The 14673-nt window shown below is 38.3% G+C and overlaps 1 protein-coding gene across 2 annotated transcripts in view; it reads right to left on the bottom strand.

Annotated features, from left to right (window-relative positions):
* PLCB4 (phospholipase C beta 4) overlaps window positions 1-14673 on the bottom strand; it is a 415371-nt gene that overhangs the window by 52836 nt on the left and 347862 nt on the right. For both annotated transcript variants that reach the window (XM_025399657.1, XM_025399656.1), the window contains 3 exons: window positions 9055-9157; window positions 7483-7647; window positions 4975-5179 (listed from right to left, as the gene is read on the bottom strand). In XM_025399657.1, coding sequence (XP_025255442.1) covers window positions 4975-5179; window positions 7483-7647; window positions 9055-9157 — 473 coding nt within the window. The remainder of the gene's footprint in view (window positions 1-4974; window positions 5180-7482; window positions 7648-9054; window positions 9158-14673) is intronic.

The following is a 14673-nucleotide window of genomic DNA, read 5'->3' as shown; positions in this document are numbered from 1 at the left end:
GCAATTCCTTAGTACAGACTTCCAGATGCTTACTCACTTTTCAGGAGAACTTGGTTGATTTTTGTTTGTTTAACCAATGCTTTTCAAATCATTGAGTGCCTCAGTGGCGAGCACTGCCTGCCCATGGCAACTACACTCCCCCTCCCCACCCCTGTGTGTTCACTCCTGGCCCAGGTTCCCTCCCGTTCCGCTCTACTATTTCTAACTTACCAGGAGGTACAGGCAGAAGAAAAATACTTGTTCCCCTATCAGCTGCAATGTGGTGCTGATAAAGAAAGGCAAATCCCAAATCTATGATTTTGTCTTAGTCCTTTGGGTTCCTACCAAAAGATTAAGCATTTCTCAAACTGCATTTCCTAGAATGGTAGAAAACACAGTAGGTGCTCGGGCAACAAGATCCTGTGGTCAAATAAGATTGGGAAATGCTTATGCTCTCTCCCTCCCCTTGGGCATTTACCGTACATCCCAGGAATCATGCAATAGATAAGCCTGTTTAAATTTGCTTAGTCTAGCAATTTCCAATGTATTTTACCATAATCTATCCTGCCCCCTTCCCCTCCAGAGCTTTTCTTCTTGAAGTCTAATATTGTCTGTAGTTCAGAAAGGGCCATAAGAAAGATATCATTGCGAATATGCAACTGGGTTTTTCAACAAACATTTAATAGAATATGACATTTTAGCCCCCGGAAGGAAGAGGACAGATGGAACAAGTTTAAATTGCATCAGGAAGTCCTGAGATTATTTCCCAGGAATGGCATCTTAATTAAGAACATTCTTCCTTTGGAAACATCTGATATAAGAAACAGCCAACTATCTTTGTGAAAATGGTTGGAAAGCAGCCCTATGAAAACGCTGGGCAGAGAAAACAAAAAAACACCTCCCCACCCCCCAGGATGTATTTTTAATAATAGGGAAGGTGGAAAGGGGAAATGTACAAAGAAATAGAGGGCCGCTTCGTCTTCCCTCACGTAAAACACTTGTAGAAGAGAAGGCAAAATTTATTGTTGCAGAAGTAATGATCAGCACCGCCCGAGGAACAACAAAGCGCTGGGAGGGTCATGAAACACAGCTGGGAGTGACATTTCCATACAATGCTGAGGCCCCATAGATTCTGGAAGCAAAGCTCCAACTCTCTTATTTGCTCCCCTCCCTATCACTCAGTAATAATAAGAGAAACACTAGTGACAAAACCCACCCAAAGCCACAGTGGGTGAAAAAGAAATACTGACACTCGTTTCATTGTCATTAGCCCTGGAACTGCTTCCTGTCTCCAACGGCAGTGTCTAACAATGATAAAGCCTTGCAATGGGCAAATGCCATCTACGGTGGCATTGGCACCTACAGATAAAGCAGCAAAGATAATCCCAGCACTCGGGAGTCTCATCGGATTTGACAAAGGAAGAATGCTCCTAGCACCCAATCTAGTACTTCTATTTGTGTATGACAGAGGGAGTAAAAGACAAGGTTGTTTTTCTTTATGTTTTGTAGCAAAATAATATTGAAAAAATTAAACCAAGATTTCATTATTCATCCCTAATTATCTGTCCTAAATGTTACCTTTTTTTTTTTTCTGATAGTTAGGAGACTGTATTGTTGGACATTTTGCATCCTGGCTGCTTAGAAACAACCAGGAAGGGTTCAGAACTCATGGTAATCATCACTGCTCTATTATTTCTTTGTGTCTTTTGGGAGGTTTTTTTTTTGTTTTTTTTTTGTTTTTTGAGACAGAGTCTTGGTCTGTCATCCAGGCTGGAGTGCAGTGGCGTGATCTTAGCTCACTTCAACCTCCACCTCCCAGGTACAATCAATTCTTGTGCCTCAGCCTCTGGAGCAGCTGGGATTATAGGCACATGCTACCATGCCTGGCTAATTTTTGTATTTTTAGTAGAGACAGTGTTTTTCCATATTGGTCGGGCTGGTCTTGAACTCCCGGCCTCATGTGATCCACTTGCCTCGGCCTCCCAAAGTGCTGGGATTACAGGCATGAGCCACCACACCTGGCCAGTTTTGAGAGTTTTTATGCTATAGAAACGAGAAGGAGAAGGAGGAGTTGCACTCGAATTCCTGCCTCTGTTTCCTGAGGGGCCAAGAAAGATAACTTCAGTGTTTATCCATAACTAAATTATGGCCAACATAAAATGTAATCCTATACAGCTAATAAAAATATAAAAATATTTAATGACATGGAAACATATTCTAAAAAACAGATTAGAATTCCAAATGAGCAGTACAGTAAGATTTAATTTTGTTAAAAATGAAACAGAAAAGGCCAGGCGCAGTGGCTCATGCCTGTAATCCCAGCACTTTGGGAGGCCGAGGTGAGTGGATCGCCTGAGGTCAGAAGTTCAAGATCAGCCTGGCCAACATGGAGAAACCCTGTCTCTACTAAAAATACAAAATTAGCTGGGCATGGTGGTACATCCTGTAGTTCCAGCTATCAGGAGGTTGAGACAGGAGAATCGCCTGAACCCAGGAGATGGAGGTTGCAGTGAGCCGAGATCGTGCCATTGCACTCCAGCCTGGGTGACAAGAGCAAAACTCTGTCTCAAATAAATAAATAAATAAACAAAGAGGAAAAAATGAGAATAGAAGTAAACAATAGCTGTCTCTGGGCAGTAGATTTGTGAGTGACCCTTATTTGATCCTCTGTGTTCTCAGAATTACTCTCTGATACATATTTTAACTACTTAACATTTTATAGAATATTTGTGGAGCAAAGTAATGAAAATCCACACTATCTTTCTTTAGCTAAATATAAACTAATGATGTATATTGATGAGTTTCTTTGTTTTCTAGGAAAAATTTAAAAAATTCTTTTTTTCTAGAAAACGCTGAGTGTGATGGTGCTGAGCTTCATTTTGAACTTGTTCCTGTGGAATGAACAGGGAATATCAATACTTCAGGGAACACAGACTATAGATTTCCTGCCTCACTGGTTCAGCACATAAATACACTGAGATATGAATGTGGGGGGTTGGCTAAACAGAGAAAATATAAATATATTTTGAGTAAATCAAGAAGCTATAAAGAAGATCAGAGATTTGGAAAAAGACAGTTCTCATATTCTTCTTCTGTTATCTACAGGGAAGACCCTGACACCTCATAATGTCTGTCCCTGGTTTCTTCACTTATGAAATAGATGACCAGAGAATTTTGAATAAATTGTATTTGAATGTCAAATCTGGTTAAGGCATCGACTGCAGAATCTCATCAATGGTTCACAGAAATTTCAAATGCTTCTGATAAAAAGCAAGCAGCCACAATGACATGTTAGGAAAGAATACTGGCAGGACTAATATTAAAGAGATTAGTTTGGCTCAATACTTAAATACAACACTGCTAATAAGCTACATTGTAAATACAGATGTTTCTGCAGCACAGATCTCCCTGTGCTTACATCCATTCTGAACAACCTCATGCTTTTGGATCTCTTTACATAAAGCTCTTGGCATAAAGTAGAAGCTAAACAAATGATTTCTTTCCCTTTTCCATTCGAGTGGCTTAGTTCCCAAGAATGAATTAGAGTTTCAGTGGGAAGTTAACCCATGCAGAGGCAAAACTTATAAATCTTCCATCATATGGGTTTATACAACTATTTCTAAAATGTGTGAGGTATTCCACAGTTCCTGCTTTCTAAGCTCAGGTATGTGGAGTATGATTTAACCCATCAGCTGATGCCCCATGGCCACCACCGTGCTGTGTTGCCGGCAGGTTTCTGAGGTTTGCCATGGGCTGCTGCTCCTAAACCCACCACTGGTCTCCAGTGCCCTTTTCTGATCCTCTTACCCAGCCTCACAGCACCCCTTTCCAGGCTTTTTATGGGTTATTACCTCTATTACTGTATGTTGTAGCTTCTAATGAGCTTCCTTTTTTTATGAAAGACAAAGGAGAAGGAGGAAGGAGCCTGGACTAAGATTTTGGGATGGAAAAATACTCATAGCTTATTTTACTTTTTGACTCTGATATTAGACTGCTAAAGTTGTGGATTAGTTGCAGAAAATCTGCCCTCCAGAGAAGCATGCACTACTAAAAACGAACAGCAGAATTATCCCATATTCCCCAAACAAAATAGTGATGTGTTCCAGTAGAGTATAGAAACCATATCTGTATCTACAGACACCCCCCAGCAACCCCCATGTGCTCATATATTTCTGAGCCTTGCTATGTCATGCACTCTAATGATAAAGCACCTCACAAGAATGCTATGAGGGAGGTAGTATTATTATCTTCACTTTGGAGGGGAGGAAATGAGGGGTTTGAGAGGTTACATCCTCTTCCCAAGGCCACCTAGCCAGCAGTGGAGAGTGAGGATTTGAACCCTTGGCTAATCGGATGCTGTCATCCTGCTGCACTATTTCCTTACGGATCAATAGACTGACAACGTAGAGGATCTTTGCTTTCTTTTAATGTTATTTGCTTAGATGGGGACCATAAAAAGTTAACATGTTTGCAGGTAAGCAAAATCCTATGATTTAATCTAGCTTTGGATTCTTCCCATTGATTTACCTTAAAGCATGTGGATTGATGACTGGGATCTTTTATGAAATTGAACTTTCTTATGGATTTGAAAGAAAATTCAGGCAGGTTGATAGGTGAGTTCAATTTAAATCTTTTAATGATACTATTGATAAGATGTCTATGATTTCACCTTATTTATGTCTTTATTCCCCTAATCTGACTGTCGGTGTAAGTACACCGTTCACAAAATGTGTTTGTAGAAATTGATAAACAACGTAAAATTACAGTACTTTAAAATAAGAAAGGATTTTAAAGATAATCTAGCTTTGCACTTTCATTTCTTACTATGAAACCTGAGGTTATGATGTATTCTTGATGTATTCAAGGTGATCAGGGTTGGCAGCATTAGCAGGAATAGATAGTATTATTATTGTTTTTTAAAGCATGGGCAAGATGTTTTATAATCTTATAATCTAGGACCTCATCTATATCATATTCTGTACCCAAATGTCTTACCTCCAAATCCATCAGGCACGTATGTTTTAAGAACAATATTGCAGAAAATTGTTGGCAGTGATAATGGTTTATTTCCCTCATTTCGAAGGGAAATGTGTCGGTATCCTGCTTGGAGGCCATCAAGCGGGAGGATCCTCTGGCCAATCAGCTTGTTGTTATCATCATACACTGCTATTCTCAAGACAGCCAGGTCTGGCAGGATCACCTGCGAAAAGAGAACGGGAATTTTCACTGATTTTTCCAATGCAGCACCCAAGAACCACGACTCTAAGGAGTGTGGACCAAATCCATGCTGTTCTTAAATGTTTCCTGATGTTGAAAGTAAGTCCATGATCAATCTGCATTCCCAAAAATGTACTGCATGAGCTATCGTGCCCAAGACACTGAGAAAAGCAATTGGAACATGTTTCCTGGAAATTATCTCATGAAAAATGTTAAATGAAATGAATGTTAAAGATTACTGCTTCAACCCTTGTGATTGATCCTTGTCCCCACCCATATAATGGATGAGAAAAACGACACACTGAGAAATCAAGCCACTTTCCTTGATCTCAGAGATATCAGTGACAGAGTGGTGTCTGGGAATTGGGGATCTTGAGGTCTAATCCTGTGATCAAATATCTGGCATGCTCCTGACGTCTATATTTGTTTGTTTTTGAGAATATGAAAAGTATCTCTGAACAAATGCTTCATGCATAAGAGATAACTTTTATATATAAATTTGGGTCCTCCTTGTTTCCTGGACTCCTCAGTTTTCAGCAAATGTTGAGATATCAAATAGAGTAAGATGCGGTAGCTAGAAACATTAACATACTTTGATTCTAAGACACCTACTCCTGCCATCCCCAAACTGAATACATGAACATAAAATCTGAGTTCAGATGGCAGAAACCTGATTCAGTTACAAAATAGCAACATTACAAAAAGGGTATCCAATGTGTGTTTAATCAGGAATGCCTTTTTATTTGCTAAAAGCAACCAGGACATCTTACTTGATGTGAGTGCTATGTTTAGAGCTAGACAATGGATGGTTGCCTTTTTACATCTGGAGGCTATAATTTAATTCCAGCTTAATGAAGATGAAGAGGAAAAATCACGGCAAATTAGCCAATTCCCTCTCTCTTGCTCCCTTTGCAGTGAATAGAGGGTTGGGCTTTGCCATTCTTGCCATGTGAGATTAGTGAAAAATACAACAATGACAAGAAAGAAAAAGTTTTTAAAGCACTTGTTAGCAGTGAAAAAAACTATTTAACTTCTGGAGAACAGAGAAGGACTCAGAATTGGCATCTTGTTTCTAGTGCCAGAACTATTATATATAAACACTAAGTTGGGTATTTCTTCATTCATCCAAAACATAAGAATACCTGAGTCAACTTTCTCAACTTCTAGAAATGTGAATAGGGATTATTCACTATGCCAAAGAACACTAGCCATACTGTGTTAGTATGTGCTACAGCACTAGCGCATCCAGCTATAACAAATTGGAAATACCAGAGAAGGAAAAAACCAAATCATAGCTGTGTATGTAATTTACACCATATCCTGACAGGGACAGAGAAGAAGACAATGGGATGCAAAGGTTGCGTGGATAACGGGATTCACATCCCAGGATAAACTTAAATGTCAAAATGGCCTGTTTCATCAAACCCACGTTGATCTCCCTTCATTTGGTTTCTGTAAGCCAGTTACTCTATTCTGAAATGGATAATCCCTATTTTGTTAAGGCAAGAAGCCGATTATCTGTGTTGCATGATATACAAATGGAGCAGAACCAGCTGGAAATCTTGTGCCTAAAGAAGCAGCAAGAAATCATTTTGGTCAGGGTGACAGAATAAGTAAGAAAGGTAAGTGAATATTCTTGGAGACAGCACTGTCAACATGTGGATTTTCCAGCGCATCTTCAATAGACAAAAAATAAACCAAGAGAAAAGGTGAGTAAGAGATTAAAAACTGAACATGGGAAAGAATGGCTGTGATTGTTTTTAGGATCCAACACACAGTATTAGGAGAAAAAAGTAAAACACTAACAACAGCACAAGAAGGACAAGACCTGCAAGTAGGCAACAGGTACCACTCTTTCTGGAGACAGGACCATGCCAACTGACCCATGTACTGACGTCTACTGACCTAAATTTTGGAGTGCAGCATCTTACCTGACTACTTGGCTAAAGAAATAGTGTAAGTTACCAGTAACTTCCAGGGTAGGGAAGAACTCTCTAGTGCGCGATGGTGTCCACCAGCAAGGACTCATTCTAAAAGATGGCAAACCCAGAGCTGAGGCATTGCCATGCAAGAGATGGGCTCCTCCAAGGAGAGAGGAGAACCAAAAGGAGAGCGGGGCCAAATGGAACCAATGATCCTATGACAGCTACAGAAGTTAGCCATTAGGAGAAGAGGAAAAGAAGATGTTGTCGGTTGAATAAATGCCTCTGTATCGTGTAGCGTCTGTGAACTAAAACATGGTTCCCAAGTTAGTAGAGTAAGTTTGACATGCTGAAAATGTCCTACCTTCCGAAATACGAAAGACTCTTCATTGTAAACTGGATTTAGTCCATTATTCATAACCATACGAGTTCGGAATTCCTTACGTATAGTGTCAGTGGGCAACCCATACATATCCACTTCTACATAGGTGCCAATTTTCTTATCTGATAAGAATTGACCTGATATAACCTGCAGCAGCACAGAAATAGAGCAAAGAGAAATAAACTCTGTGTAAGCATCAGTAGCAAAAAGTAATCAGGAAGCAAGAAATTCTGTCTTTTGGGTGGGAGCAGGAATTTCAATTATCTACGGCGATAATGTATTCATTCCTATTAAACCAAAACATTACTGAACAACTACTATAGGCAGAAAGACCCCAACTGTTTCAAGCAGATATTCTACCTTCTAGAACTGTCTAGAAAAAGAACAAAGAAAAAAAATATGAATCATAATACAAATAAATAGTGTCCACGGCCTCTTCATCTCACATAAGTGTCTACACCTATGAAATGAAGTGATGAATTCAGGTATGTCCTAAGACCCTTCATAGCTCTGAAATTCCATCATGCCATACTTATTAATGATTTCTTTTAGAAGTCTTGAAAAGAGACACACAAAAAAGTGAAGTTAGAATTTGTCTGTTGTTATTGATATTGACACTGGTCAGCTAGGACAGTTTTACATATTTGTAAAGACCAATGTTAGTCTATCTACGATAAAGCTATGGAGAGACGATTTTTCATTTAGTGTTTAAATGACTATAGCCATTTATTAGGGTCTTTTGTTTACATTATTTTCTAGCTAACAATTTGAACCAGCCTTTTTGAGGTATATTTGACATACAACAAATTATATGCATTTAAAATGTACAATTAGGCCGGGCATGGTGGCTCATCCCTGTAATCCCAGCACTTTGGGAGGCTGAGGCAGGTGGATCACCTGAGGTTAGGAGTTCAAGACCAGCCTGGCCAACATGGTAAAAACCCATCTCTACTAAAAATATAAAAATTAGCCAGGCGTGCTGGTGGGCACCTGTAATCTCAGCTACAGCTGCAGGAGAATCACTTGAACCTGGGAGGTGGAGGTTGCAGTGAGCTGAGATTGTGCCACTGCACTCCAGCCTGGGCGACAGAGTGATACTTGGTGTCAAAAAATAAAAAACGAAAAAATAAACTGTACAATTAGATCATTTGGGACATATGAGCACATCTGTGAAACTATCTCCATAATTAAGATGATAAACATTTGCATCATCACCCAAATTTTCTTTGTGCCCTTTTGTAACCCATTCCTCCCTGCCCTTTTTTCAAAGGCCAGCACTGATTTAATTTCTGTCACTATAATTTGCATTTTCTAGAATTTTGTATAAATGGAATCATGTAGCAGGTACTTTTTTGATGGTGTCTTTCACTTTAAGTAGCTAATAATTTTACTAGTGAAAAAATGTGTCTCATTTTTTACAAAGGGGGTGGAATCTTAAGTCAAGGTTGTGAGCAGCACAAGGATCTTGCAATTTAACTTGAAATATTTTGTAATTTATTTCAAGGACCACTTGCATATACATTTATACTACCTTGTGATGAGCAAGGGCCTTACCTGCACTGAGCAAGTGGCTGCAATAACGCCATCAACAGGAGTTTCAGAGAAGGGGTCAAATGTTCGATCAGGCCGCCTCATGAAATCTGGTTTGAGAAGGTACCTGGTAGGACAAAAGCACAGAAGTTTATTAGTAGGTTTTACAAAGACTAAAACACTCGCTAGTTGAAACAATGAATTGATGCTTCCTTTTCTCCATCTGTAACACAGCAGCTAGGCTTTTAAGCAGAGAGTCCTAAGAATGGAAAAGAACATGCCTGCCCTTATGAACAACCTTAAAGAGCTGCTGGCTTAGTGGCAGGCTTAGTGGCATCCAGGACTTCCTGATCCTATCATCTTCTCTGGAACTTTTTTATTCCCTGGTCCCCTTTAAGTGCTTTTCTCTATATGTATAAAATAAAATGCAAAGAATAACAATGAAAAACCAATTATATTAGCTATAATTATCAAAATATAAAAATATGTGATATTCTACCTCTGTTATTAATTGTACTTTTAATAATGCATTAAATTATAAGATCTAATGGTAAGATCTAATTAGGATGACAATAATCTCAAAGCACAAAAATATTTTGAGACAGCTGTAACAACAGTAATGAACTATGACAATGTCTGTGATGAGAGAGTCATGGGTACCACTAATGTGACTGTAGATTGTTGTCTACATTCACAATCAAAGGAAACTGACATTTCAGCTAGAGGTAGGTGAAAATAAAAACAAATTATTTCCCCATTTCTAGTAGAAACAATTAGGCAAGAAAATGAATTAAAAGGCATCCAAATTGGAAAGAAGGAAGTAAACCTACTTCTAGTCACAGATAACATGATCCCATAAATTAAAAAAAAACTCTAAGGAATCCACTAAAAAAACTATTGGAATAAATAAATTCACCACTATTGCAGGATACCAGGTAAACATATACAAATTCAATTGTATTTCTATAGAACGACAATGAACAATAAAAATGCAATTAAGAAAACAATTATATTTATAATAGCAAAATATAAACTACTTAGGAATAAACTTTTTTAAAAAAATAAGTGGCTATACTTTGAAAACTACAAAACACTGTTTAAAAAAATTAAAGAAGAGCTAAATAAATGGGAAGATATCTTGCCTTCATGGGTTAGAAGACCATATTGTTAAGCTGGCAATATTTCTGAAATTGATGTGTGAATTCAGTGTAACCTCTATCAAAATCCCAGCTGCCTTTTTTTGGTAGAAACTGACAAGCTAATCCTAAAATTCATATCGAAACTCAAGGGATCAAGAATAGCCAAAACAATGTAAAAAGAGAGAACAAAATTGGGTGTCTCACACTTCTTGATTTCAAAACTTATTATAAAACTACAAGATTTAATCAAGACAGTCTGGTACTGACAAAGAAAAACACATAAATCGCCGGGCACGGTGGCTCACGCCTGTAATCCCAGCACTTTGGGAGGCCAAGGCTGGCGGATCACGAGGTCAGAAGATCGAGACCACGGTGAAACCCCGTCTCTACTTAAAATACAAAAAATTAGCAGGGTGCGGTGGCGGGCGCCTGTAGCCCCAGCTACTTGGGAGGCTGAGGCAGGAGAATGGCATGAGCCCAGGAGGCAGAGCTTGCAGAGAGCTGAAATCATGCTACTGCACTCCAGCCTGGGTGACAGAGCGAGACTCTATCTCAAAAAAAAAAAAAAAAAAAAAAAAAGAAAAACACATAAATCAATGAGACAGAATCAAAGTCTATAAATAAATCAATGAACCTATGGCCAATTGATTTTTGACAAGGAAGCCAAGACCAATCAATGGGTGAAAGAATAGTCTTTTAAATAAATAGTGACAGGGTAACAGGATAGTTCCATGCAAATAAATGGATGAGTAAGTAAAACTGGATCCTTACCCTATACCATATACAAAAATTAGCTCAAAGAGGATAAAATAACTAAATGCAAGAGCCAAACTACAAAATTCCTGAAAGAAGCCATAAGGACAAATCTTATGACCTGAATTTGGCAATGGATTCTAAACATAATACTAAAAGCACGTGCAACAATACATTGGATTTTCTGTTGAAAACTTTTATGCTTCAAAAGACACTATCAAGAAAGTAAAAAGGCTAGTCACAAAAAGGAAAAGAATTGCAATTCATATATCTGATTAGAGGCCTGTATCTAGAATACATAAAGAACAACTCATCTAGTTTAAACAATGGTCAAGTGATCTGAACAGACATTTCTCCAAATAAGATACACAAAAAACCAATAAGCACATAAAAAGATGTTTAACATCATTAGTCATTAGAGAAAAGAATATCAAAACCACAATGAGATATCACTACACATACACTAGGATGACTATAATTAATGAGTCAGATAATAATAAGTGTTAACAAGGATGTGGAGAAATTGGAACTCTCATATGTTGCTAGTAGGAGTGTAAAATGATGCATTCACTTAGAAAGGCAGTCTGGCAGTTCCTCAAAAAGTTAAAACATAGAGTTACCATATGACCCAGTAATTCCATTCTCATGCATATAACCAAGATAAATGAAAACATATTCATACAAAAACATACAAAATATGAACATTCATAGCAGAATTATTTGTAATAATCCAGAGATGGAAATAACCCAAATGAATGGACCTAAATGAGTCCATCAATGAATGAACGTATGGCGCAAAATGTGGTATATTCGTACAATGGAAAATTATTCAGCAATAAAAATCATAAGGTATTGATACATGTTACAACCTGGATGAACCCTGAAAACACTATGCTAAGTGAAAGAAGCCAGGCATGAAAGGCCGTATATTATGTAAAATCATTTATATCAAATGTTCAGAATAGGCAAATACAAAGACAGAGGGTACATTAGAGTTCCTATTGGAAGACCAAAGCTAAAGGATACAGATTTTGAGGCAATGAAAATGTTCTGCAATTTATCCCCACTATACAATGCCTGCCCCTCACGTCCACTGGGTAGTGGTCATATAATCACACCTTGTCCAGATTCCATAATTTTCCTGAAACATGTGTCAAAAACCTTAAAAAATTAAAATTTTATTAGAAATAAGAATAACCATAGATTTAAAGAATCCAAACTATAAGTAGTATATAAATGAAAATAAAAGTACTTTTTTTCCCAAAAGTAAAGGTTTGCTTTTAAATGTAAAAGAATCAAAATTAGGGGAACTCAAAACTCTAAATTTCCTTAGAAGCATAACTTTTATGAATTTCAAGTCTAGATGATGTCAACTTCATTATCTTTTAAAATACAACCCAAAAGGGATCCTGAGTCATGATATTTTTTCTTTAAAGTTTAATGTCACTTTTCTTAGTTTTGAAAAAGTCACCATTCATTGTTACCTTCTAAGTCTGAACAAACAACAAAGTGTTAAAAATATTCCCTTACATTTGATAATCTAAAAAGGAATCTTTAAGAGACAACACTGATTTTTTATGAAGAATATAGAAATTTACACAATTGTTGAAATGTTAAAGGTGATTTTGAACACTCTTGTCTCCAAGAGAATGCACCTCACAATATTAATATAAAAGCTCTCTAACTATATAGAAGAGATTATCTTCTGTATTCATGAAGTTTTAGATTTGTAGCTTTTTTTTGTGGCTAGAGTTGGCAATGAGAAAATATGGTGATACAGCAAAAGGTAAAGAATCAGAATGGAAAGTAGGTGAGCAGCTACAATACTATGCTTGCATCTCCGAAGGAAGCCCACCAGCTTTCTCTGGAAGGAAAACCGACACAGACTGTGGGGGGAGGTAACGATAGTGGTTCTGGCTTTCAGGAGACGGGCAGCATTTGGACCTCAGCTGTGGCAAATGAGGGATTTTGCCTCCTGAGGAAGGTTGGGACTTGGATGAATCCAGAACTGGAGTCACCTTTCCAGTCCTGAATCTCCCTGGGAAGGAGTGTCCAGAGATTCCTCACTTTCCACAGTCCTTTGTTAAAGATCAAGAGCCCCTTCCCACCCACCAAAATAAGAAACAGATCATGGTGACATCTCAGGGTCAAAAACATTCTTCCACATCCCCCCGTTCAAATCTGCATGGAACACTCATCTGTGAAAAGAGTGAATTGATCCAAAATGAGAAATGGCAGGGGAAAAGGGCAAGAAACCCATATCCAATTCTCCAAAGCAGGCAAGCTCTGGTGAAATGGGTTCATTTTGTATACTCGAAGAGGGTAAAACAGAGTACGTAGAAGCTTGTCAGGACCATGAGGTAAGTCCTGGCCTGGGATAGGACACTTAGCAAGCTTTCTTTGAAGGTCAAAGGAGCATCTGTTCTGGGTCCAAGGCGGTCTGAGAGAGCAGCAGAGGTTGCCTCTCATATCCCTGGTGGCTGTCAGGGTGCAGGGACCTGGAGTATTGATAGGGAAGCTGAAGCCAGAGTCTGGCACCAGAGCTGGCTATGCGGATGTGCTAATTGTGCAGTTGTACGGGGCCCTGAATTCAGAAGGGCCCACACTTGGTTCAATGCTTGGTTTTACGCTCTGCATCCACCATCCTAAAATTCTCAGGAGCCCTTCATTTTCATTCTGCATTGGGCCCTGCAAATGACATAGATGGTCTATTTGGTGCTTACTGGTACAGAAAATGAACTAATTCCAGACATCTAGGTCTGTGTGATAGGCACAGGCACAAGGTCAAAGCCAATGGCAAGGCAGCGATCCAAGGATTCTCTGTGGACTGTGTAGGGCCTTGGAAGGCAAGAGAGGGCGAGAAGAAGGGTTGCCAACCAGGTGGGTGGATAGGAGCCCCAAGAATGAGAAAATGGGGTCATAAGGAAACACATCCTATTTCATCACACCTAAGATGCCATCAGTTGTCCAACATGCCATTTTATGTAGCTGCAAGAAAGCAAAATGACTGTTGATTATAACTGCAAGTTGCTATGCATTATAAGACACATTCCAATTTGAGGATATTATACAGTAACCTGCTTTATTTGCAGTTTTGCTTTCTGAGGCTTCAGCTACCCCTGGTCAACTCTGTTCTAAAAGTATTAAAATAAAACCTAATATAAAAGTTGGAAAATAAAACTTTGAAATAAAAAATCGATTTTAAAAGATAGAAAACCCAATAGGAAAATGCGTAGAAGTTCTTCACAACACAGAATACCGAAATAGCCAATAAACATAAAAAAGAGAAAAAATTAAGATATTTTGAGACCACATTCACATAACTTTTATTACATTATATTGTTAAAACTGTTCCATTATTAGTTATTGATGTTAATCTCTTACTATGCCTAATTTATAAATTAAAATTTATCACAGGTATGCATATATAGAACCACAGTATATATATGTTGGGATTGGTAGTTTCAGGCATCCACTGGGGTTCTTAGAACGTATGGCCTATGGGCAAGGGAGAACTGCTGTGTAAAAATGACCTCGGAATCATAAAATGACATACTATTTTGATATCAATCACCCACTTTCCTATGAAAGCCTAAAAAGATTTTAGATACTAATTTACACTATTTTGTTTCATTTGCAGTTAGGGAAATGTCTTCCATTTTTCCATCTTCAAAAACGAGACTGTTAAAAGCACTGCTCACTTTCCTGGTTACATGCACACTTACTCGGCCCAGTGGTGTGCCCTCCCACA

This window comes from Theropithecus gelada, chromosome 10 (assembly GCF_003255815.1).
Source record: "Theropithecus gelada isolate Dixy chromosome 10, Tgel_1.0, whole genome shotgun sequence".
Taxonomy (NCBI): domain Eukaryota; kingdom Metazoa; phylum Chordata; class Mammalia; order Primates; family Cercopithecidae; genus Theropithecus; species Theropithecus gelada.
The sequence above is the reverse complement of the archived record's forward strand: the minus strand, read 5'-3'. Positions and strand labels throughout refer to the sequence as shown.